The sequence below is a fragment of the Tachypleus tridentatus genome, chromosome 6 (genome assembly GCF_004210375.1).
Source record: "Tachypleus tridentatus isolate NWPU-2018 chromosome 6, ASM421037v1, whole genome shotgun sequence".
Taxonomy (NCBI): Eukaryota; Metazoa; Arthropoda; class Merostomata; order Xiphosura; family Limulidae; genus Tachypleus; species Tachypleus tridentatus.
Window position 1 is genome coordinate 146,598,049 of NC_134830.1, and position 26,005 is coordinate 146,624,053.

At 32.9% G+C, this 26,005-nt stretch overlaps 1 protein-coding gene across 1 annotated transcript; it reads left to right on the top strand.

Annotated features, from left to right (window-relative positions):
• Positions 1 to 765: 765 nt before the first annotated feature.
• On the top strand, positions 766 to 22,132 carry LOC143251494 (cadherin-99C-like). Its single transcript, XM_076502776.1, has 4 exons — positions 766 to 1,197; positions 4,119 to 4,210; positions 15,533 to 15,595; positions 21,854 to 22,132. The coding sequence occupies exons 2-4, from the start codon at positions 4,129 to 4,131 to the stop codon at positions 22,024 to 22,026; spliced, it is 318 nt and encodes a 105-aa protein (XP_076358891.1). The 5' UTR covers positions 766 to 1,197; positions 4,119 to 4,128; the 3' UTR covers positions 22,027 to 22,132.
• Positions 22,133 to 26,005: the final 3,873 nt, after the last annotated feature.

Sequence of the window (26,005 nt, forward strand, 5' to 3'; positions counted from 1 at the left end):
CCCAAGAGTTGGCGGTGGGTGGTGATGACTAGGTGCCTTCCCTCTTGTCTTACACTGCTAAATTAGGGACGGCTAGCCCAAATTGTCCTCGTATAGCTTTGCGCGAAATTAAAAAACAAACAAACTTCTATATGAGTAATAATTGTTTGACAATTCGTATTTTTTATAAATACATTACCTTTTTTTTTTTTTTTTGGCAAGGTGGGATGTATGGCAAATATATGTATATGCTTTCTATACCTTTCTCTCTGGTTGTGTGCAATTTGGTACATTAAAAAATTTGTAATTTAGGGAATATTTTTTTTCATAATATTGATTTATCAACTTCTGTACCTTGGTTTTTTTAAAGTTTTCATTGGGCTTGACTGAAGTTTTCATAATACTTATTTCTCTGGTATTTCACTATGGTTTACTACTTTTCATTTGTTTACAACCCTACTCAATTTATCAGTAACATTTTAGTGCCCTTACGTTATAAGTTAAATACTACGTTTCTTGATATTAGTGCATTGCTATTTACATCACTGGACTGTGGGTCAAGGAAAAATACTTTGAGTACTCGATATATACTTTATTTTTAAAGTAACCTACAGTTTCAAAAGTAAAAAATAATAATAATTACATTTGTTTGTTTTTACTTTATTTCTTTTGGATTGTACCGTTTATGAATTGTAGTTAATGTGATTGTTAAAGTTGAAGAGGCCGCTGCCCTCATAGGAAGAGAGTATAATTGTATTTATTAGGCGTCGTATAGAATGTTTGTTTGGAGAGAAAGAGGGGTTAGGGGAGGTCGAGGTAAACGTAGAAGAAGTACAGAAAAACGAGTCCACGTTTTCATGTACAGGTGTCCCTGGACGAACCGGTTTTTAAATCAAGTTGTGGTGCAGTAAACTTGTCTAGTGGTGGGATGTAGTGGGTTTTGGTTGGTTGATGACAGACAACGGTATCTCGAATTCTAAAGCTAAGACGTTAGGAATTGTCAACGTGTTATGTGACAGTGTTATATATTTTAGTTTGGTTATTGTAAAACAGTATAGTGTTATTACATTGAAAACTATAAACGTCTTGTAATTAGTGGGTACGTTAATACTATGGAAGTTGTAACTTTGATTAAATTGTGAGCCAACGTTTATATAACGCCGCTTATTTGGTGAACAATTGTAACCTCTATTATAAACAGGAAGCTGAGCAGAACGGGTAAGTTAAAAATATCTGGACATTAATTATGTTTACGTTTGACTTATTTTATAAAAAGTATATAATAGGTAAATGTATTTTAATTTAGAATAACAAGCCAAATTTGCAGATATTGTATAAAACGTGAAAAATGTTTTGGCTGCACTTATACAATGAAGGTCATTCGATTGAAGTTCATATTGTGTGATTCTCTTTGGATCTCGTGCTGTTATTTTAACAATTCTGTATATTTCCTCATAATGTATAATAGTGTCGAAAACGTTGAATTGTGTCGCAGATATTTCTGAAGAATTTAACACGCCTTTGTAAAGCACGCCTTTACAGAAAGTTAAGCCAGATAATTTAATTTTGAAACCTCTAGAACTAGAACACTATTTCTTAACACCTGAATAATTTACCTTTTTCAAATGAAAATAGAGACTATTTGCATAAGAAAATCTGAGTATCCATTATAACAACCTTTATCTGTTAAACTTCTATGTATAGTCTACTAGACATATAAACTTATAAATATTGACAGTTTTATGTCGTGTTGGTACTCATAGTGGTACACATATTAATTCAAAACAATGATATCGCTTAACACATTAAAAATTCCTTTTTAAAATAAGACTTGTATGGAGGGGTGTTTGATTTTGTAGTCTATGTTGATACATTTTTAGTATGCGTATCACTACTAGAGGTAATAGTGCGCCCACGATTATGTTTGTGTAACTTTAGTAATATGTAAAAATGAACTACAGTAGGAGGTTTATATGAAATAAACTGATTTAATTGGTTTCTGCAAATTATTTATCATTGTATCACTCGTTTTAACGAATTGGAATACAAGGTACACATAATATTTGTACATCGGCAAAAACCTTTTAATCCAAGGGCAACTCAATAACAGAGGGCTTTAATCACCAAATATTATTATTATTTTTTTTTTTATAAAACTACATTAATAGTTTTTTCACTTTTGTAAGTATGTATTAAGTTTGGTTCCAAACCATTTTTGTTGTTGTTGATATTGATTCGTTTTTTATTTGTTTTCTCATTTGCGCTTCTATTGAAGCAATGTCTGATAAAATAGAGGTAACAACATCCAATAAACCTAGTAAGGTTGCTGTCAAGAAATGCCAAAAAAATCAGATAAAATACAAAAGTAAAGTTGAGGTTGGGTAAAAAATCTAAAATCTAGATTTGAAATAACGCCAATTTCTAACTTAAAATGGGTACAGTCACTGTATTTGCACAATTTGACATCAGCTAGAGCAACATTCAGATTCTCTTTCCACCAAATACCCTTTCAGAGGTACGGATGCTGATTTGATAGTAGTGAAGATGGTGATGACATTGATTGTGAAGAATGTCACATAATTGAAAAAGATATTACAGCCAACTTTGGCCAAACACGTTAACTTGAAGTGGATGGCCAGGTTATTGAAACTCCCAACAAATTTGCCCAGATTCTCGAAAAAGGTGAAATTTGGCAAGCTTATGTCACTTGGCATTGATGTACATTCTCTTGACAGGTTTTGTGTAATTAAAGTACTCGCCGCGTACTCTACTCGCTGAAACGCAGATGGATAGACTTTCGATTTTCTTTTTTTTTTTGTAATGGAATTGAGCTGGCCTAAGTACATGTACATAAACCTGTTTTTTTCTTTTGTCGCACCTTTTAACCAGGGTTGAAGTAGGATCAGAATAGAAAAAAATATCCTGAGTTCATAGGTGAAAAAACAAATATTTTGAAGTGATATTTCATGTATTATTTAGATGTATATATTTAAACAGGTCATGTCTGCCTTGATGTTGTAGAAAATTCTATTTAAAAACATTGAGGGATCAGGGCGTAACAGTAAATATAATATTTAAATAAACCTTTAGTGGGCTTGAGTTGTTTTGTTGAAGTGCCTTGGTTTGAGTTTATTTTGGTTTGTTTTCCAGCTGAGAGTAAAACCATCCCTTATGTTCATAATATGTATTACATCAATATAAAGTTTATTTTCTGTGATTTATTTTAGACTTGTTATTTTTGTACAGTTTTGTAAAGACTATATTTTTCGTGTTTTGAGTTCCTTTTGGATCTATTATTATTATTTTTTTTGATAAGAGGTGGGGGAGAGGGGGCTTGGTGTTTTGGTTCTGTAAAATTATATGGAGTTGTAATATTTTACATTATTTTGTTTAACTTATTACGTTTTATATAATACTTTTACTGTCGAGTTTACTAATTTTTTTGTTTTTAATTTATTTTTTTCTATTTCTTTCCAAGTCTAATAGCAGATCTTGGAGTCGATCAAAGCCGTTGTATTCAGTTTCAATTTTTCCAGATATTAAACGTTTGATCCTTTTGCCTTTTTGATGTAGTCGTCATTCATGAACAGAGAGAGAAATATGAATTTCTAAGAAATCAAATTAAAAACAAAATGTCTTAGTTTTATGTTTTGAACTAAAATGGTGAACTTCAGTATATTGTCTCAGTTCTTTATTTTAATTAATAATTTTCAGTAAACCATTGAACATGACTGATTATGAACTCTATTTTATACCAGAAAAATTACTTCTACCGACATTCATTGGACAAAATGCATCTAATTTCCTATATCTCAACCACGTTAAACAACAGCGTGTTTGATTTCATGTATTAACGAAGAGTATTTTTCAAGGTTCATAAAACTTTGAGGAAAGGTTTACTAGGAATTTTTATTAGTCAAATACACTTAGTCAGTGATTTATCCGGTCATGGAATATCCTTTTTTTTTTTTTGCAATTAATAACTTTCGATTCACAGCTACAAAAGTTGGAAATCTAAGAAAACACGCCCATAAGCCAATTTTAGTATTTCAATACTATTTTTTGTAGATTTGTGTGATGCATTTTACTGTTAAATATCCGTTGGAAAATAACCTAATCCCTTGTTTTTTTTTCTTTAGACATTCGAAAATGATATATTCCCTACTAAGGAATAGCGTATTTCAAATATATTTTCTCCACGTGTTGTCATATCCTTATCTATCCAAAGCAGGTAAGAACATTCATTCAATTATACGAATTAATGTGACTGTAGATAATTATAAATGTATATATATATTTTTTTTATTTTAGGAATTGTATATACAACTTAACAACCTACTTTTAGACAAAATTACGAAATCATGTAATCTAAGCGCTTTCGAGAAGTTGACCTGCCTTCCTTCATAGGTAAAAAACTATCACTTTTGTACTTAATACCAACGAATATATTAAGTTTGTCTGTTCGCGTAGCGCAGAATAATCGCAAACCATTGCAAGTTAGTAACTGAAATTCAGACAGTTATAATCTTAAACGTATGCGAATTATTAATTGTAACTTTTAAGTTCACTCGCTTATGTGAACACCACCTTCGTCTCTGCTGTTAAGTACAAAATTAATTGTTTTGCTAGTTTTATATAAAGGTCATTGAAGCGCTCTTATTTTACTTAAAAACTGAAAAGTTTTTATTTTCGTTGAAAAACGGCTATTTTAAAAAAATTAAATTTAAGTGAATTAATAATCTGTTACATAAAAGATATTAAAACATACAAACTTTTGACTCTCTTCGGACTAATGCTAGCTCCTCGTTAGGAGGTCTTAATTTACAGACAGAACAAATGATTTAGCCTTTGTAGGCATATTTATTAAATATTATGACTTGTGTGGCACAAACATCTTCGTGGAAACATCCACATCTAAACACAGTTAACTCCTCTTACATTCGAAGGTATCGGGGATATACCCATTGAGGTTACTCTCCATGCTACTTTGAATTGGCTACGAGAAGTTATTGTGGAAAGAGATTTGAAGAACATTCCCTAGTCTGAGATTTTCGCTGGTTTCTCTACCCAATGAGTTTTTGCAGTGAGACGTATCTACACTCTCAAAGATGGAATTATGATGCTGACCACTTTTCTCATTTTAATATTTACAATACCGCGTTCACCTACCACCATCAAAGCAGATTATCTTAATTCCAAGGTATGGCCATATATTTCAGACCCTCACAAATGTTTCCAACGTCAACAATTCCATAACTTGTCATCATGTCGTGGTTCCTTGACATGTGCTCGTTGTGGTGGCAAGTACCACGATGCCTACGAGTGTGAAATAAACCCTCATTGTGTTAATTGTAATGGCTCTCGGGGATCCTAAGAAGTGGCTAAAGAAAAAGTACAGCATTTGAAAACAACACAAAACATTACATACCCTGAGGCTCGAAAGTTACTGTCCACCATTTCACCTCGGACGTATGCTGCTGCACTTCGTTCCACTACTACAGTGGTAGTACAGATGGATCTCTCCGTACCTCCAAAAGGTTCATTTTCAAACTATATGAAAAGTCTTGACCTCTATGGTTAAGAAAGTTGATTTAATCAACCCACCTCTTTCCCTAAAATTCATTCTAGCAAACCCCAAGATACACTTCCTCTAATTCCAGTACGAGCACTTCCTCGGGTACATCACGTTCTTGGCTTACTACATACCGATATTTATACCAGCCTTATTTATTGTCTTCATAACAATAAAGTGTATATACATATATAATTCCTGAATGTTTTAGAACATGTATGCCATCTTCAGCAAGCTATATTGAACAGCGTAAAATATTAGGAATAAAGTTTTTAAATTCAAACATTTTTATGAAGAGTAGTAAAAATACAGAATAAAATAAATTGAAATGCAAACAAATAAGCATGACAGAATAGAATGTTCCAACAATTGTATCTAGATACTCGAAATATAAAGAGAGAAACAAAATAAGAGCATAAATTGAGATTACAGAGCTACAACAAGCAATAATATTAATTATCAATACTTACAAACACTTCAATCTAAATATCACGTCTTTGCTGTATAAAAAGAAGATTTCATCTAAAATATGTGTAAAATAGACATGTTGACCAAACTCTATTTCACGAGATAACCAATAAGGGTATATATTAAAGTGATAATAGTTCGACCTACTTCAAATACTGCAGATAATATTGTCTTTACATTTTAGTTATACTTTTTTATTATTCAGACATGCCGTAAATAAGAACCACTATTCGTTAATTTACTAATGCCTGGGTTACATCAAAATAAATTGGGAACTAAACGTATGAAGATTACAAAATATACGCTTAATGGCTACTTTATTCGGTACGCCCGCTCTTTCACACAAATAACCAAACAGCAAATCATGTGGCTGCAAAACAACATATAAAGCATGCAGACATGGTGAAAAGTTCAGTTGTTTTTCGACCAAACATTAGAATGTGAAAGATGCGTGATCTAAGTGATTTTGACCGTGGAATGATTGTTTCCGCCAGACATGGTGGTTACATCATCTCGGAAACTGTCGACTTCCTGGGATTTTCACGAACTATAGTCTTTAGCGTTTACAGAGAATGGGGCGAAAAACAAATATCCAGTGAGTGGCAGTTCTGTAGACAAAAACTCCTTGTTAAAGAGAAGTCTGAGGAGAATGGCAATACTCGTTCAAGCTGAAAGGAAGGCCACAAATACTCAAATAACCGCTCTTTACAACAGTGGTGTGCAGAAAGATGTATGTTAACGCACAACGAGTCAAATCTTAAAAGCGGATGGGCTACAGCAGCAGCAGAAGACCATGCCGGGTTCCCTTCCAGTCAGCCAAGAACAGCAAGATGAGGCTGCGGTAGACACAGAATCTCGAAAACTGCACGATTGAAGATTGAAAGAACGTCGCCTCGTCTAAAGAATCTCGATTTCTGCTGCGGCATGCATATGGCAGGGTCAGAATTTGGCATAAACGTTATGAATTTATGGATCAATCTTGCCTTGTGTCAACAGTAGAGGCTAGTGGTGGTAGTGTAATGGTGTGGGGAATGTGTCATTGTCGCACATAGGCCCATTAATACCAGTTGAGCATCACTTGAATGCCACAGTAAACTTGAGCATTGTTGCTAACCTATGTATATCCCTTTATAGCCATTGTTTACCTGTTTGCCAATGGCTACGTCACAAAGCACACATCATCTCAAGCTGGTTCCACGAACATAATATTGACTGCAGTGTATTCCAATGGCCTGCATGGTCCTCAGATCTCAATCCAATAAGTACCTTTGGAATGAAGGGGAACGGAAGGTTCGCAGTATGAATGTAGCCGATAAATTTACAGGAACTGCGTAATACTATGTAGTCAACATGAACCGAAATCCCTAAAAAATATTTCCAGCACCTTGTTGAATCCATGCCGCGAAAATTTCAGGCTGTTCTGTTGGCAAAAAGGGATCCTACTCGGTACTAGATAGGTGTACCTAGTAAAGTGGCCACTGAGTGTCATTAACTTTGTACGTGAATAGAAATCGATTTAAGAACCAAATTATGAAAAAGGAAGCCAGGAATAATTCTAAATATATACCAAGTGAAACATTCGCTTATTATTGGTATTTTGTTGTAACGGGTATTATCAGCAAATTTTATACAAGACTACTACAGCTAAATCAATAATAATGAAACTGGTGATATTTAAAACTGAAATTGATTGGACAGTATCGACCACTATCGTTTCGAAGAAGCTTTATAGCTTTTGTCTTTCTGTGGTTGTAGGCGTTGTTACTAAGCTGCCGGAAAACTAACTTCATTACTCGGTTAATGTGTTAGTTGAACGTCTTTACCCATGAGGAAGGACTAAGCCACGCGCCCCCCTCCCGCTTAATATCTAATAAAAAGTATTCGAATCTTTTCACCATAAGGATAAAAAAAGTAATTTATATGCTATGACCACATCTGGTTATCGTACTCATTCAATCGCTTCAAATCCTAATAACGATGCGAGGTACGACTTACGGATGCATGTTGCTCAAAGTCCTTTTTATATAACTCCTTTTTGCCGGTAACTATGTTTTAAACAAAATGTAACCTCCAACCAATGCTACTGGTTCTTTTTTAAGTTAATTGTACTTTTAATATTGTTTTCGTTCTTTTATAAATAATTAAATGTTCTGGTAAGTTTATGGGCTGTATTTACGAAAATTCTTCTCACATTTAAATAAATCTGGAAACATAAGTTTGGTAGATTCCAGTTCCAAACGAATCCACTCTTTACGAATGATCAGAATGTTCAGAAACGTTAAAAATGTTTTTTCACAACGAATTTAATATTCCCATGTCGTTTATTTAAATAATCCAGAAAATTGTTCACCCGTTCTTCATTCTCATGTCTAGTAAGTGTATTATACAAATATATTTTGTATACTAATTATTTAAATTGCTTTGGACATTGTTGTAACTGGTATTTTTTCCATGGTAATACTTGAACGCATTTTGGACCCCATTGGCTTCATCTGTCAGATGATATACCTTTCTGTAAAACAAATGTGATCATTTTGATAAATCCCTTGGTTTGAATTTCGCGCCATGGTTCACGAGGGCTATCTGCGCTAGCTGTCTAATTTAACAGTGAGAGACAAGAGGGAAGGCAGCTAGTCATTCTCATCCACTACCATTTATTGGGCTACTCTTTTACCAACGAATAGTGGGACTGATCGAAACATTGCAACGCCCCCACAGCTGAAAGGGTGGGCATTTTTTGTGGAACTGAAATTAGATTTCGCAACTTTAGTATTGCGAGTCGATTACCCTAACCACCTGTATACCCGACCATTTCATCTCTCTAAGTAAACCATCAAAACTACCCTCATTCATACAAATCAAGTTTACACAATTCAATAGTTTCATCGAATGGTATGCTTAGTTTTTAAATGTGGCATCACTATTTACTATTTTTTCATCATGATCAAGATCTAACTCTGAATTTATCAACATACAAGTTTCTTTACACCATTTCTGAAGAATTTGTAGTTTTACCTAATTTTCTAATTGGTAGTTGCGACACATCCGGTAGATCTCATTGGACCATTTTAGCTTATGTAGTTTCGGTACTTCTTACAGAATACCAGCATGCGAATCCGTTCATTTTATTTCTTTGTATAATTGTTCATTTAGAATATTCTTTCTTTATAGCTTTAATAAATATCTACTGTAATAGATTTACTGTTGCACATCTATTTTAGGGCTTATGTTTGTTCAGTGTAGTTTTATCTTTTCCCTATGACATATTATTGGTTGTGTATTGCGCAAGTCCAACCTCTTCTCGAAATTTATAGAAGGTTCTTGAGTGTAAGAATCAACAATACCTAGTTTTGAGGAAACGCTGGTGTGCTCATCATTGTTGAATGTTCGCGAGTCTCGCGTGATATGTATATATAAAAAAAAATCGACATGTAGAGACAAGTGATAATATTAGTCAGATACAGTCAGTATGTAAAAGGCCTTGGAAGCTATAATTGTGTCTGATGCCTATTAATCGAAAAACTACAAAATTGGAGCAGTAACGTTCATAGATTTCGAACATTACAATTTTGCTTCAGCGAATTATTTCAGACGTTAGTATTTGTACGAATACATTAAATATCTTTATCAGTAGAAGTCAGCTAAGAAGCGGTGTTAATCCAGTCGATTTGGTTTGGTTTGAATTTCGCGTAAAACTACACGAGGGCTATCTTCGCTAGCCGTCCTTAATTTAGCAGTGTAAGTCTATAGGGAAGGCAGCTAGTCATCACCACCCATTACTAACTTTTGGGCTACTCTTTTACCAAGAATAGTGAGAGTGACCGTCATATTATAACGCCCTCATCCCTGAAAGGGGGAGGGTGTTTCGTGTGAAGGGGATTCGAACTTGCGACTCTCGGATTTATGAGCCGAGTGCATTAACCACCTGGCTATGCCGGACCGAGGCTGGTCAAATCAGCTAGCTAAAGCGAGGTGTGAAAATATCAACTTAGAATTAATTTTGCTTGCCGTAGACCTGGATCGTCGATATAATATTTAGTTCTAGATCAAATATAAGGCTCAGTTTCTGGCAAATTTAATATTTTATGATTTTGTGTTTACAATTATATAAATCATTCACACCTGTAATAGAAAGATGTGTACATACCTCAGTTTATTTGCGCTGATGGAGTAATCACATTTTAAGGCCCTTTTTAACAAAAGTTCAAATCCAAAAATAGTCATGAAACTAATTTTTCAGGGGTAAGGGCATTTTTTAATCCCTGAGACAAAACTTGTTTTTCTAAATGACGCAAAAGTATAGCTTCATAAATTTATGAAGGCATCATCGAACTTCTAGAAAGCGATTCACTTCTTTTTCTTTTATTTTTAATGTAAGGATTTCATAATTAACGTAATTCTTATTTTTAACAATTTAATTCTTATTTGAGTAATCGCGAAAAACATGGACACCTCTAACAATTTTTTAATTATTCTTCATCTAATACTTCTGATTTCATAGCATGTCTTTTTTACCATCGGCTTCCTAAAACATTATGATCGAAATCCCGCTCAAATAATTTGCCAATAACCGTTTTCAGATTTATATTTCAAATATAGTTTTATGCTAAAAATGTTCAAAGATAATCTTGTTAGAATTGTTGTATATAGAACCCATAAATTTAGCAATAATATAGAACTACTTAAATATTCCTTTCTAATTGTATTTAAGCCAAAATGATTTTCCATCGAAAGTGATTTGTATGATGTACCAAAACATTCTTATTTTAAATAACTTTCACGGGAAACCATGTTTTGAAAAGAAAAAAAAACTGTTTAAACATTATTGTGCAACGTTTATCCTTGAATACAACGCCAAGACATTCTTAAACTAATCTTCGGAATAAGGAACTATTTCGTGTTTTAAACACCGAATAGGTAAACCAAATCGCTTGATAATCGATGTTCATGAGAAAATTATATTAATAGTCCTAAATCTGTTTAATCGCTGCTCGAGACTGTTATTGTGTTAATGAAATCATCCCAGAAAACTTATCTGGTCAGAATTTAACATTCTATTTTTTCTGGAGTAAGTCTCAAACCATACAGAGGGATAATGCGGAGGTTTAAAATGTTAAGTGATTTGAGAATTTATCCCTTTTTAATAAACAAACAACAAAAAAAAACGGTCATTTATTGAAAATTATTTTCTGACTTGTTAGTGAAGTTCTGTTCTTTTACTCAAGTAGTGTCTGGTAAGTGGGGCCAGTATTTTCCACACAAAATATAATATCCCATTTCCTTCTGTCGCATTTCTTATGTATCTTATATACTGTGGGACAGCGAAAAAGACAAGTCACTGATGTGCTTGCAGATGATGTGAATTTCTGTTTAGAGAGCTCAAGTACCACAGTTAACTCCAATTTTGGTATTATAGCAAGCTTTGTTTATAGTTAGCTAGAAAAAAAACAAACTCGGGCAGTTTTAAAAAGGGCTTTCGTCAGTTTCATTCTCGTGACACCAGAAATTATTCAGTAAGTCTTTAATTGTGTTTTCTCTTTCAATGAATACCAATTTATTGTACAACAAATTAAGTTATCGCAAAAACAAAACAATACAATGACGTGCTTTGCAATGTACGGTATTCATTCGTTTGATACTTGTCAACTATTTTTGAAATTTTGATATGTTGATGCTGGTGATATATGAAGCCTCGTTAAACATCACATTTTATTTCGCCAAGCTATAGCCTGCTATATGCTTACTATGAATGGATTTAACAAGTTCAATCAGACAAAACATCCGCTCTATTCAAGCTGAGGTTAATCTGAAATTCAACCGTTAAGTGTGTATTGTAAGAAAGTGTTTTTCAGTCGCGACATAGCGGCTCATAAAATGGTGGTATTTGTTGTTGTTTTCAAGTACAAACTTTTTTGGCTCGTTGCTCTTTTATCTCTAAACCGATTTTAGATCTAATTACAGTTTTGGACGGACTTGGGACAGGACTCTTTCGATTGACGTATTTGACCACGCCCAAGGTCTCTTGTATTAATTGATTGTAATCCTGCTAAAAGTAACTTCATTTTGAGGGTAGGTTGATAGAAATTTTGATGTGTAATGAAATAGAATCGGGTATATGCGCACCCTATCCTAGGTAATCCTGGTAAAGAAAAATATAACTATTGGGAGGGGGGGAGGTCTCGTAGATTTAATTTGCTGTAATTCAGCCAAAAGAATGTTCTCAACTAGAGTGAGTGAGATAAAACTAAGTACAAAAATAATATAATAGAAAATAGTGAATTGTGCATTCTGTTAATTAGTCTTTGATAATTTTGCCATTTCATTGAAAATATTAATAAATGCTTAACCTGGGTAAGTAAACGTCAACATGTATCAAACCAGTTTAATGTTGGATTATTGAAACGGAATTTGAAAAAGATGGAGCTAATTAGTTGTAATGAACGGTCTAATTTGTGGAAGACCATTCAAATGTCCACAAAAAGTAGAAAAAACACTCATTTTTGTAGTATTAAGTTTTCAGGGTATTTTTTTCAGTATTGAGATAAAGGTTTTTTTATTAATTGTTCACATTTAATAATCCATGTAAAATTACCATGGAACTGTATTAAGCAAAATGATTGATTATTGTCAGAAGCTTTAGGAAATTTCAGAAAGATGGAAAACTTTTTTTTATCTTACCCCTCATTACTTAGCTTAATATTTGGCCTAAAAGTACTAGACAAGATGACTATTTAATCCAACCTGCCAACGTTCTTAAAAAGGATAATTACAAGACAGAATGACTACTAAACGATAAACTAGGTGCTTATAGTATTCCGATGGGTCAACGGTAAGTTTACTGACTTAAAGCGCTTAAATCCTCGATTCCGTTCTTTGCCGTGGTCAGAGTGCTGTATCCCAGTGAGTACCTTTTGCATTAAGGTAACAACTAATGGCTGATTGCGAAATATAAAATAATTATGCATGAATGCAAAAGTAGAGTACGGCAACGAATAATATTTTTACAATGGACTTCAGACGAGTGAAGCGGTCCAAAGATGTCAAAACTGAAGTACAATTATTCTTTGCTCTACTCCCATGTTCGTTGATATCGTAAGCAAAAAATGTCTATTTCGGAGTTTCAAAGCTTCAAGTTTTGGAAATGCCGAGTATAAACCAACATCGTATTATAAAATCTCTCATTCTTGAAACCTTTATTGTTAAATATTGTTTTCTATTTGTTATTTTCATATTCTCATTCAAGCCTATCATTCATTTTAGTTGACTACTATCCTCGATCGTGTCTTCTTTCTGACTTTCCATTTCTGTTTTCAAAGGTTTAAAAGAGCTAGTATTTTTCAAATTTAATGTGCTCTCTTTAAAGGATAACTAGAGTGTAGTTAGATAAAGATAGCGTTCCGTATTAATTGACAGTTTAAACTTGCTAACAACAAATGAGGGAATCTTCAACAGCTGCGGACTTGAAATTCGTTTAGGAAGGATTGGAGTAAATTAATGTGAGAGACTTGTTTTATTAACTGCTAGCTGTAGTTCCCGTCCGTTGGACGGATGGAATAAAAATGCATTTGTAACAAAGCATGGGAAATTGCACTTGTTTTTTTTTTTTTTATAACATAAACAATAAAAGTGCATTGAGAATACATAAAAGTACCAATAGTTTTCAGAAATTTTATCAGTATGAAATTAGACGTGGTCCAACACCTACTCGTGTCATTCCTCCTGGCATCTTGTGTCATTGTGCCAAGTTTGGTACTGATTGATAAAGAAATATGGAAACGTGTACGGAATCAATACAAATACATATTGACGTGTTATTATTTTTTGTTGTTTTTTGTTTTTTACATAGCAGATTGGGGAGGTTAACTTTCACCCCTTTCATGACCTTCTTGCCATTCTATATCAGTGCCAAGTTTCATGATGACTGATCAAGAAATCTGAAAACGCATAATAAACAGATTGCTGAAAGGTGCGAAAAATACACGGAAATTTAGCTTTAAATACCAAGCGTAGGGCGCGCGTATACACAATTCGATTTTATTAATAATTTTCATCTTTACCAGAATTACCCTCAAGTTGTAATTCTTTCAGGTAGGATTAGAGTAAATTAATCTACGAGACCAAGGGCTTATTGAAATTACTGAAAGATCTGACCCACGGAGACCAAAACTGTAGTTAGATTTCATATCGGTCAAGTGATAATCGAGATACGAGTTAAGTTTCCACTAGAATGAAACACAAACAAAATCGGATATTTTATAAGCAGCCGCTGGTAAAAAGAATGGCGAAATTATAAAAGCACTCTCTTTATGTAAGTACTGCATATATTTTAATATAAATTATAAAAATAGAGCTTTCAAGCCATGTAAAATTATAAACTTGTACAGAAAGCTGCTGCCACTGCTTACTGCTTTTCTACATATCCACAAATTTGCGACGAAAAGTCATTCCTTTTAATAGTTAAAAGGTGCAATAATTAAAAAATGCAATTTATGAGCAAGTTTCCCATGGGAGTGACAAATACTAGCTTAGTCTTAAAAACTGACAAAAGTATCTGAATGTATATATGTTACCTATTGCACAATCAAATAAAGATTGTATCATACTAACAGAATGTTTTCCCTTTAAAAAAAAAATCTTTGTTTTCTAAACCCGTTGTTTAGTCATGCATGTAATGTAGCATAATTCAAATCTTATTAAAGAGTTAATGCTTGGGTCTGGGACGACACGTATAAAACTTTCGAATATTAAGTGAAATGGGTAAATATATCGAAAATAGAAAACAGATTACTATTACCACGGCTGATAAGCATCTGTTATACCTGAAACGAATGTAATAAAGAAAACATTTAAAGTTAAGGTAGTATGTTTTAATACTTTATCAAACTTAATATTTTATCAGAATGAAACTGAGGCAGTTATAAATTTTTTAATAAAATTGTAAAATGATAAGTATGAAAGTGTTTTTGTGTCTAAAGACGTTATTGAAAAACGCAGTGTTTTAGTACATGAATATAGCTGACGTGTGTACTTAAATATTCTTTTATTTTTAACCTATATAAACTGTGTGCGTGTTTTCTTCAACTGCTCCCTTGGTGGGACAGCGGTAATTCTTTGAATATACATTGCTAAAACCAAGGATTCGATTCCCCTCGTTGGACATAGCAGATAACCCGATTTTACTTTGCTATAAGTTTAAAAAAAAAACTTTTTCAGCTTATGTTTTTTCTATTTTTATTTCTTATTATTTTAATCTTACTAATTGTATATTTCAATACCTTCAATTCTGCCCTAATAATAGCTATTTTTTCATGTTTGTTTTCTTGTAATTAAGCATAAAGCTGCACAATAGGCATTTTTTCATATTATTTTTTGTAATCCTAAGGGTGTTTTTAAGTACACATTCATTATAAGAACTCTGAAACGATAGTTTTATATTGTATGTATGACTAGTTACTTGGAATATCAAGGATAGTCAAACTTCCTAATCTATTCTTTTCTGCCTCTTATTTGCAGTGTGTGAAATCAAAAATGCTGAAAACGTTATCATTTTGGACATAAAAGAGAGTTTAGGTGACCGTAAGTATTGAAGTGATATTATAGCTAACAAATATTTATGGTGCTATTAGAGTTATTATGCAAGGTTTTGTATATATCAATAGTGTGAAAAGTTGGCTGAAAACATTGTGAATAAGAGTTAATAAACTTTCCATATAATAATTCTCTTTGTAGACCATCAAACATTTACACGGATAAATAAATTGTATTAAGAGTTCATTGTTACTAGACTTTGTTAATAAATATAAGGATAATTTTTTTTTATTTAAACTAAAGCCTGAATTGTCTTTGGGTGATCTTGATACTACTGACATATCTACGTAATATTAGGGCAAAAAAGTTACTGTAGCAGTCAGTCGCTTCAAGCGATGCTATAAAATTTGTTGGCTAATTCTGCTTGTACAACATGTGGACTGCAGTTCTAATAACAAACTTTAAAACTGGTAAGTAGACTGGGCCAAAGAGCAACGTACTACAGGTATGCATGTTGGTGACGTTTTGCTACTTTTTGAATTGTCAGATTTGTATAGGGTATCGATTCTTTACAATACAAGTCTTGTAACTTGTTGGCAATAAATTTCGACAATAAACAGACAACACATAATCCACTTGTTTTAAAATAATGTATTAAGTTAAATGTATGTACAGACATTCGTTTTACTGTTTGTTATCGCAGTTATATCCAGACTTTAAAATAACTGTTTTCGCCAGCCCACATAGGCGAATACAATTATTTTAGAACACCCTTTGACAAGACAAATTATTCTCCGCTACTCTTATTACAATACAATCAGTGATAAGTTCACTTGTGTTACCTTGCGGTCTATCACAGTTTTATCCAAAGCTCTAATTCTTTTACGTCAAAACCCAAAACGAATTCTTTTATGCTGTGTTATTACAATAGTCTACAACTATTACACTTTAACAGATTGTCGCAATATACACGTTATGGTTAAACTCGCAATCACCCAGTTTAACTTCACCTTTTTTCACTTTTACTTTTATATGGTTGCAATAACCTGACCACCTACACATATTGCCTGACTTAGGTCTAGAACTTTCTACAAATTACGAAACATTATGGTGTAGTAATGCCTGAATTAAAAGATTAAGAAGGATCGAGTAACATGACGTCAATTCACAACAATTTAACTACAAAGCAAATAATTCATAAACAGATATCACAAAATTTTCCATAACGATTGCTTCTAAAAATAACTTAGTTTAACGGTTGCACCATATAAACTAAATAATACTCTTGTATTAAACTAAAAAGGAACAGTCATGTATATCTAACATGAATGTTGTATGAGGGCAGCCTGGTACTATGTTTTTGTGCGCTGGAGGGATAGAACTAACAAATAAACCATTTTTCTCTGTTCGGTATTTATCGGGAGGTGTAGAATGATAAATAAAACACTACCAGGAGCAGAAAAATGTAGTCACGTATATGGAATTGCTTCATATTCTCCAAGTCATGTTAGAGAACATACACACAACTTTTCAAATAGCAGAGGCACCTTGTTATGCTACCAATGTGAACTCTGCACAGAAGTAGAAAACCAGTGGCTCGTTCATGAATTTTATTGAACAACAGTAACACATTGCATGTGTATGGATGATATACGTGCCATAAAACTCTTGTATAGGTTTCCTTGGATATTACTAGCATCGAAATCAAGTGAGTACTGGTTTAAAGGAGGAATAATACAATGTAGAGGGTGATTTTTATGTCCAGTAGTTATTTTTAGAAATAAGGAAGGAAATTCTAGATTCTGTATAGACTATGGATAGATAAGTAGTATCTTGTATCAATACCTTTCCTTTGAAATAAATAAACACGTTTCTGAGAACATTAGGCAGTACCTATTGAATTAATATACTAGACTTTGGTTCTGGAGGATAAAATTATATTTATGGCTACTTTTAGTGCTTAAGAAGGATTAAATTAGTTATGTCATGCCGCTCAATTTGTATAATTTATCTTCTACTGTTACTTTAATGCAGTCTGCACTTCAAAAAATACACTAAAAGAAATGTATCCTGTGTATGGATGACATATTAACTTTTGGTCACAGATCTCAGGCTGTCTTAGAATCTGATTATATTTTACCATATTAAGTAAAACACGAAATCGAAGCCGGGAATTGTATTAATGTACATAAATTACGTTGTCACTTGTGTGACCACATTGTGTATGAATGGAGAAATGGGTGATTAATACAAATATCAAAGTGGTTAAGGAGCTGCTTTAGTCAGACAAAACTGGGTTTCATGACATCATGCTATACACGTAGTTTATTGAAGATATCCACACTACTCTTATGCAACAAATAAAGTGGACACATAATTTGAGTATACATGTTAGCAAATATTTCGTTTTCAAGGATGTTTTATTGAATCATCATTGTTGGCATACTCTTTTCAATATATTCCATTGATACTAGTACTATTGATAGTTATATACATAGAGTAATGAGAATGTAATCACTTAAGTCTCGAATGTAGGGGAAACTAGGAACTGCTTGCAAGCATGATAGGAAATTCACTGTTTGACAACTACGTGTCAAATATATTATGAACCTTTAATAGTTCACCTGCATTTTGTATAGAAGGCTGAATACATTAAATTAAAGCAATTTTGAATATATAAATCAGCAAGACATACCACAACTCGTCGTGGTGGAATGGCACGTTGAAATTATTTGGCTTTTTGTAAGTGGTATGATGCCAATGAACAGTTATCACTATTGGGAAAGTAATATCTTATAACAAAATATTCGTGCACTTAGATCCATAAAGATGTATTTGAAAATTTAAATCTCCAACTTGAATAAGGGTAAAACCCTTGTACTAAATGGCGGTGGAAAACAAGGGAATATGGATTAACTTGTGGTACGAGGACCAGCTTAAAGGTCTTTTTAATACGTTCTACTGCAACTGAGGTAAGCAAAGTGGGCATTATGTAACGGGTGAAAATACGTGAATATAAGTCAGTGGCCGATTTCCATTACTAAACGTTTCAAATACTCGTGGGAAACTAGACGGTTACTACATGTAACAAACATAACAAGTAAGTTTAGCTCTAATCTAACAGATAATTTGGCCTTTCTCAGAAACTAGTTTTTGTAGTGTATATAATAATATACGTATTCCGGTGTGTTCAGCTAAGGATTTTTTTACAGTAGTTGTCTTTAACTTGTTGGCGATACATTCGAGAATAAACGAACAGCATGCAGTCCACTTGTTTAAAAACATATTTTAAAAACAAGTTAAACATGTGTACGAAAAGTCTTAGTACAGAGATCTTAGTTGAATCTAAAACACTATACAGTTCTTTTATTCTTGTCAAAAGCTCACTTAGGCCAATTCATTGGTTTAGAATTCAGTTGACAAGTCAAACTATTTTACTCTATTTTTATCAGAAGAGGCACGTAAGTTACCGCACTTATATTCTGAACTCCCACTAAATCCTCCACGTTTTTTATTTCAAATAATCGTTTGCCATTTGTCAAAATTCACACAGTTTGGTTCTAATTAGTTTAGAACTTTTTGATAGGACAAATTATTTTCTTTAACTTTTTGTTTGTTTGTTTGTTTGTTTTGGAATTTCGCACAAAGCTACTCGAGGGCTATCTGTGCTAGCCGTCCCTAATTTTGCAGTGTAAGACTAGAGGGAAGGCAGCTAGTCATCACCACCCACCGCCAACTCTTGGGCTACTCTTTTACCAACGAATAGTGGGATTGACCGTAACATTATACGCCCCCACGGCTGGGAGGGCGAGCATGTTTAGCGCGACGCGGGCGCGAACCCGCGACCCTCGGATTACGAGTCGCACGCCTTACGCGCCTGGCCATGCCAGGCCTTTAACTTTTTCAAACTGTTAAACCCACTTTAACATACCAACCATTTGGCCATTCCCTCTCACTGCAGTTAACTTTATTTTCTAACTTTTCCTTTATGTGACTTTACCTCTTTCCACTCGTCTGTTTACAGCTCTTTATATTTAGGCATTCTTGTAATCTTCATAGCCTCTACATCAGTGTATTGCAAACAAAACATTTGACAGTCTCGAGATTAATGAATTACAAACAAAATAAACTAACATTACTACCTATAATAAATAGTAGTTTGCATTTGACAGTAAGCCCTTTTTTCAATATATATTTTATCATAAAGTCTACTCGTACAGTCTGTATAAACATTTGCAGTCTCCTTTACGGTTTCAATGTAGTGGATGTAGCTTTTATTGTACAATGTCCACTTCAATGATTCTCATTCACACTATAGATTTTGCTTCTCTGACTGTATGCAAGGGTTTGTTTTGTCTGGATGATATAAACCTTCTCGTATAAGTAATTATAGAGCATCGAAATGGCAAATATGATGGCCAGACACCATTATTCAATCATTTAATAGTTATTCTGAATACACAACATCTTTTTGCATATGTAAGTTACTGGAAACAGTCCATCTACATGCTCTCGTAAGAGTGCTGCCCCCATTTTAGTGTCTGGAGCATCAGCCTAAACAACGAATGGTTTAATGAAGTCTAGCATTCTAAGAATGGGTAAACTTTTTCAATGTGTCGTTTTTTATGATCTACATTTGATCAGTTTGCTCCTTCAAGCAGAAACCTTTTGGCATTCCCTTGATACATATATATGAGAATTCTAAAGAATAAATCACTCATTCAGTTGTCAACAGGGATCAATGAAGTATTACCATAGTGTTGAAATTGCCATCCTGTAATGGCATGGAAGAATTAGCCTTATAAAATGGAAAAGAATAACGAAATATTCTCTTGTTGTAATACTTTTGTACAGTATAAGATCATATCGAACAACTTACATGGTTCACTTGCTTTCAAGAGTGACTTGCATTCTGCAGTGACATAGGGAAATTATCTAAAACTTAAGTATGACAAAGTATTCTTTTGCCCTAATGCTCTTTTACAGTACTTTATGTTTGTAGTTAAGCACAAAGGAACAGAATGGGGCTATCTGTTTTCTGCCCATCACGGGTATAACGTTGCAAGTCCGTAGACATTCCGTTGTGCCAATGATGAGCATAACTGTGTGTGTGTGTGTGATATAAAAATTACACTATGAAGGTCGTAGTTGTACCTTAAATACTATGTAGTTCTCTTCATATAAAGTCCATTTAGGCCAATTCATTTGCTTTAAAATTCAGTTGACAAGTCAAACTAGTTTTGTTTTTACTGCAATAGTTACCACCATTGTATCCTGCATATTCAAAGTCCACACAGGTGGGTTCAGTTAGTTTAGGATAACCTTTTACATATCTGAGTTGTATTTTAACTTTGGCTATAAGTGGTGCTTATAAGAATAAACGAATATATTATAAAACACAGATTAACTTTGTTTCAAGGACTTTCTTTGAAAATTCTTTACTTTATTCTGAGCTAGTCAAACAATACACTATCCAAATACCGTATTATTTATGTTTCTAACAATAAATCTTAAAGCTTGTCATAATAACCCTTTAATCAAAAACAATAGCATGTTATATTAAACAAAGATAATTTTTTTTTGTTTGTGTTTTTAAAAAAAACACCCTCTTTCGTCCACTGTTCACGTGTTTGACCTTTCAGTTCTTCATATTTTCTATTGTATTCTAAAAAATTGTGTTACTTCCGAATTTAAACACTAGAGCACGTTCATTGCACCTGCAACTTGTATGTCACGATCTCTCTTGAGGTTGTATTGTGGGTGTGCGTAGAGCGCCCATTCAATTCTTTTACTGTGTTTGGAGTAGATACCACTGACCTTTCGCTGTCTGAACGTATTTACGATCACCATATTAATTTAATTACAGGAAAATGGCACACTTTAATTCTGTCTTGTCCTCCATTGTCCAGTACGTGAAAAGTAACGCATCTTTCCCTTCTGTGTGAACGTGAGCATATGTTATCCGAGTATTTTTTTCTAACTTCTAAAGTGTAAAATCTTGTCATGAACATGATATTTTAGGACATAAAATTTTCTATGCCTTATTGCATGACTTGGGTAGATTTGTAGACCCACAATTTTTACTCCTGGATTTTGAGAGGTTTTTAGTCAAAAAAGAAACAGTGCAAAGCATTGTGTAATCTTTTTTTGAAAGGCAATGTGTAAATGCATATAACATTTTTTTTGAATGCTATATAAAATTAAAATAACGAAACATTTTTTAACATTTTAATGAATACGCTTTTGCAACCGTTACAGTTAAAAATTGAAACTTTTCGTTTAAACACTTTTTCTTATTTATTACAGAAATTAATCAAACAACTTCACCTTCTGAACTTCCTATATTGGGTGATATCAGCCAGATGGATTTATCAATTCAATCAGCAACGTATGATTACTTCACTCTTTCTGGCAAGAAACTTTTGTTACACAAGCCTTTGGACCGTGATGTGAGTAATCTACGTTTTCAGAAACGTTGATTATATGTCTTGCATGTAGTACAAACCATTTGAATGGCTCTCGATAAATAATTGTAATATGTCTACATTTTTATTTTATATTTCATAAATATTATGAGAACTCGGAGTGATTACATTCATCGTACAGAGGTTTTATTTATTTGTAGTTAAGCAAAAGCTACACATTTGACTACCTGTACTTTCTCCAGTACAAGTATCAAAATGCGGTTTCTAGCATTAAGTCCGCAGACATATCGCTGTGCCACTGGGGGTAAATAATTTATAATGAAATATTATGAAATTACATCTTAAGACCGTAATGGCATCTGAATGTCTTAGAATGAAACTTTGTTTTTAAAGTAATATAATTACAATAAACAATTTTTTAAATGTATTAGTCTTGTGAATGAACTATATTGCACAAGGAAAACATTTGAAGAGCGAGAAGAATACAAATACGTTAGAGTGAAATAAGAAATATAGTAACATTTATAATTAGATTTTGATATTTCTATGAAGATGAACATGTAAAGACAGACATATTTCAAATATTTTAAAGCATTGAAACACTTATTACCACTTGATGCAGAAATATGGAATAAAGTCTAGTGAAAAGTAAAAAACAATTTTACACTAACTTGCATAATTAATACTGTTAAGCATCATGTAATATTTGGAAATACAATCTACGTATACACAATTATTGTTTTTCTGTGGAAGTTTTTTTATAAAATTCAAGTAACCTAACATTTTATTTTATTGAATATCTTTATTTCAATACTTATTGATATACTTAACACGCATAAATAGCAAGTTTAATCTTATTTATTATGTTTAAGTCAGAATTAGCTGATTAATTTTATTACATTTTGTATAGAAAATTTTTAATATATTTCAAACTAAAAATATAAGTTATTTTAGCGCCATGTTATATCTATTACAATTCACTTCCAGAAAGACTTTGTTCAATACTGGAATTCAATAGGCACATTGGATCAAGTATAGCTAAAAACTTTTGGTTGTTATTTCACGTATGTCGCACAAGTCAGCTCGACATCTTGATGTTGATCAAAAAAAGAAAAAAAAAAAATGATGCCAGAAGTGTTTGGATTGCTTTTTTAATGGAAGACGTTTGGCACTATTTTCAAATTCTAGGTCGCGAGACCAGACGTGTGACTTGACCCGAGCCTGTGAAAGCCAACACGGAGAAGTTAATTTGTAAATGTAGAGTAAAATGATATAGCAACAACATATGATTAAAATGTTCTAGATGTGGTTGTGAATGTGGTAGTTTACGTGTGGCGATTAAGTTAAACCGTGGGTTCTTGTCAGATAAGTTTGGTTTATTGCATTGCGCGCAAAGCTACATGAGGGATATCTGCGCTAACTGCCCCTAACTTAGGAGTGTAACACTGGAGGGAAGGCAGCTAGTCATCACTGGCAAACTCTTCGACTACTCATATTTTCATTAATATAGTTTTTTGTTTCGTTTAAGAAGTGCAATCTTCATTCAACGAGATCTATTGGTAAACTCTTGAGTTACTGGGTTCTGGAATTTAACTCCCTTGTTCACCATCGTAGGCTTAATACGAAAAGATGCTGGGCTAGCTCGTGTAGCAGGTGTTAATGTATAAAATCACTCATGCTGACGAAGTGAATAATTTTTCATATTTTATGAGAGTAAATACTATTGTTCTAAGCCGAGTATTTTGCTAAATATTACTACTTAAGTATAGTTCCTATATATATATATACTAATGCACTTAATTATATTTTACAACTAGGTATCAAAAAGCAACTTTAATCGCTCTTAGTTCTAACATGCACATATTCAAGTTAAAACTTGAAGCAAACAACATTAATGTCCTTATCTTTTGATTCACTAGCAGTGTAATCTTGTACTCGTATTAAACTATAAAGCAGACGTTTTAGTGAAAACGGCACTTGCATGAACAGTTAACGTCAGAATTAAAGTTTTTTAAGCAACACTTCATCAGGCTATATTTCAAAAGTTCAGTTAATCCTAAACAGAAAGAAACAAACATTTTATTCCTTTCAACAGGTTTTATGGCTGAATGAATATTATTTATTCAACAAGACAATTTGACTTGCTTTTCTCAAGGGTCTGTGCGCTTAACAGTTTACGACTGATTTAAAATTGTGGTATCCAAAAATGAGATGAAATTATAACATTATAAAAGAACGATGCACGACGAAGAATGCTAAGTATTTTTGAAAAAGCCATTGGATGTAAACGTTAAAAAATGGCGAATATCTTCTGAATAGGTCCAAAAGTTCTTAGATTAATAAGTACAATGTCTGGTCTCTTTAAACTTACCAATTCATTTAAAATTTACTCTTATTACGACCAGAAACTCAAACCTGTTCAATACTTTTAGCACGCTTCATCGTGCACCGTTCTTTTGTATTGCTGTAGTTTTATATTATTTTCTGGTATAAGTTAAAGTTTTGCACTGTGACGTTTATAGACCCTTTAAAAAGCGTAAGCCGTAATATCGGGTATAAATAATAAAAACAACTTGCGCGAGGTTGTTTGTCATCTTCATTCCAAAAACAATAAATTGTTCCATAAAATGCACAATTTTTAAATAGGTGAATCAATAGGAATGTTCGACAAACAAGTAAAAATAAATAAAAATGCATGTTTTTCCAATATGTTTACAGTTTACAAGTCTTGCCAGAGTTATTATAATTAAGCGCTCTCTTTCGTAACCAAGTTTGTAGATACAAAAAAAAGAGGGAAGTAAGGTAACAGTTACCTTAAGTACATGTACTAAATGTTAAATCGAAAATTCTCTTATCTGTTATTATATGACGTGTTTCAAATGTATGTATATATCCGAAAATGAATATACCAAAAATAAGCTTGAACAAAATCTAAGTGTTATTTAAGATAAGTATTGAATATAAATAATGGACTTTCACGTGTCTTCCATCATTCGCTATAATTATTCTATGTTCAAATTCCAAGAAAGCATTTTTCCACCATAACAGTGGATGGATCACATCACGAATCCGAAATTTCATTTCTTCAAGGCCTTTTGGTTTGTAATGATATATTTTTTTTATTTTTCGAAAGGTCCTAGTCTTCTCTCTAGTCTGGAACCGAATATTTTATCAACAGTTTACGACGAACGAATTAATTGTGTTGATATTTGCACAGTTCACTTAATGGGTAAGCTGTTTCTTGCTGCTCATGCGCCCAATATTAATTCATTAAAGTTAAACATTTGTAATGATCAAAATCTATAAACATTCCTGGCCAGGCATCTGTACTTTCCCGTATAATAAGCGTCAATCACAAGTATAGTATCCGAAGCGTACAGTGTACCAACTTTAGCACACCAACAATATTAAACTGACTATCCGCGTATTGCGATGGCTACCTTTTTATAATCATCAGGCGAGGTTCACAAAGTACAGTGTGCAACAATGTTAAATATATATTGTTGATTCCTACGCTGGATAATCTACAAATTTAGATTACAAGCAGGACCTTCATAATACAAATTTAGTATTATAAGTTACATGCATTTCTAAATGCATATTAAACTGAAACAAACACAGATGTTAAAATAAATACAACAGGCTGCCTTTTTAATCATTAGCTTGGAATTAACTATGCCTAATTTTGAAATCCTGAATGTTCAACCTCTTTGTTGCATAATGTACCATTCATTTTAGAAATACCTAATAGGAAGTTTTCAATCGGTTGGAAAAGTGACAAAACTAGAGAATTTGACTTGTAAAAATTAGGAGAAAATCGTGTTTAGCACACAAAGTTTTTATTTTTTGTTGTTGTCATGATAATTTGTATTTGAATGCACAAACTTTAAAACATAAAATAGTACCGTGTATTTAAAGTAATTAAAACAGTTAAGTGACCTGTTTAAGCTACTCACATACAGGTTTAGTTAGGTACGTAAAGCTGTGAATGATTCTGACCTCTTCCAATACATGAGATATCCACCAAACACGT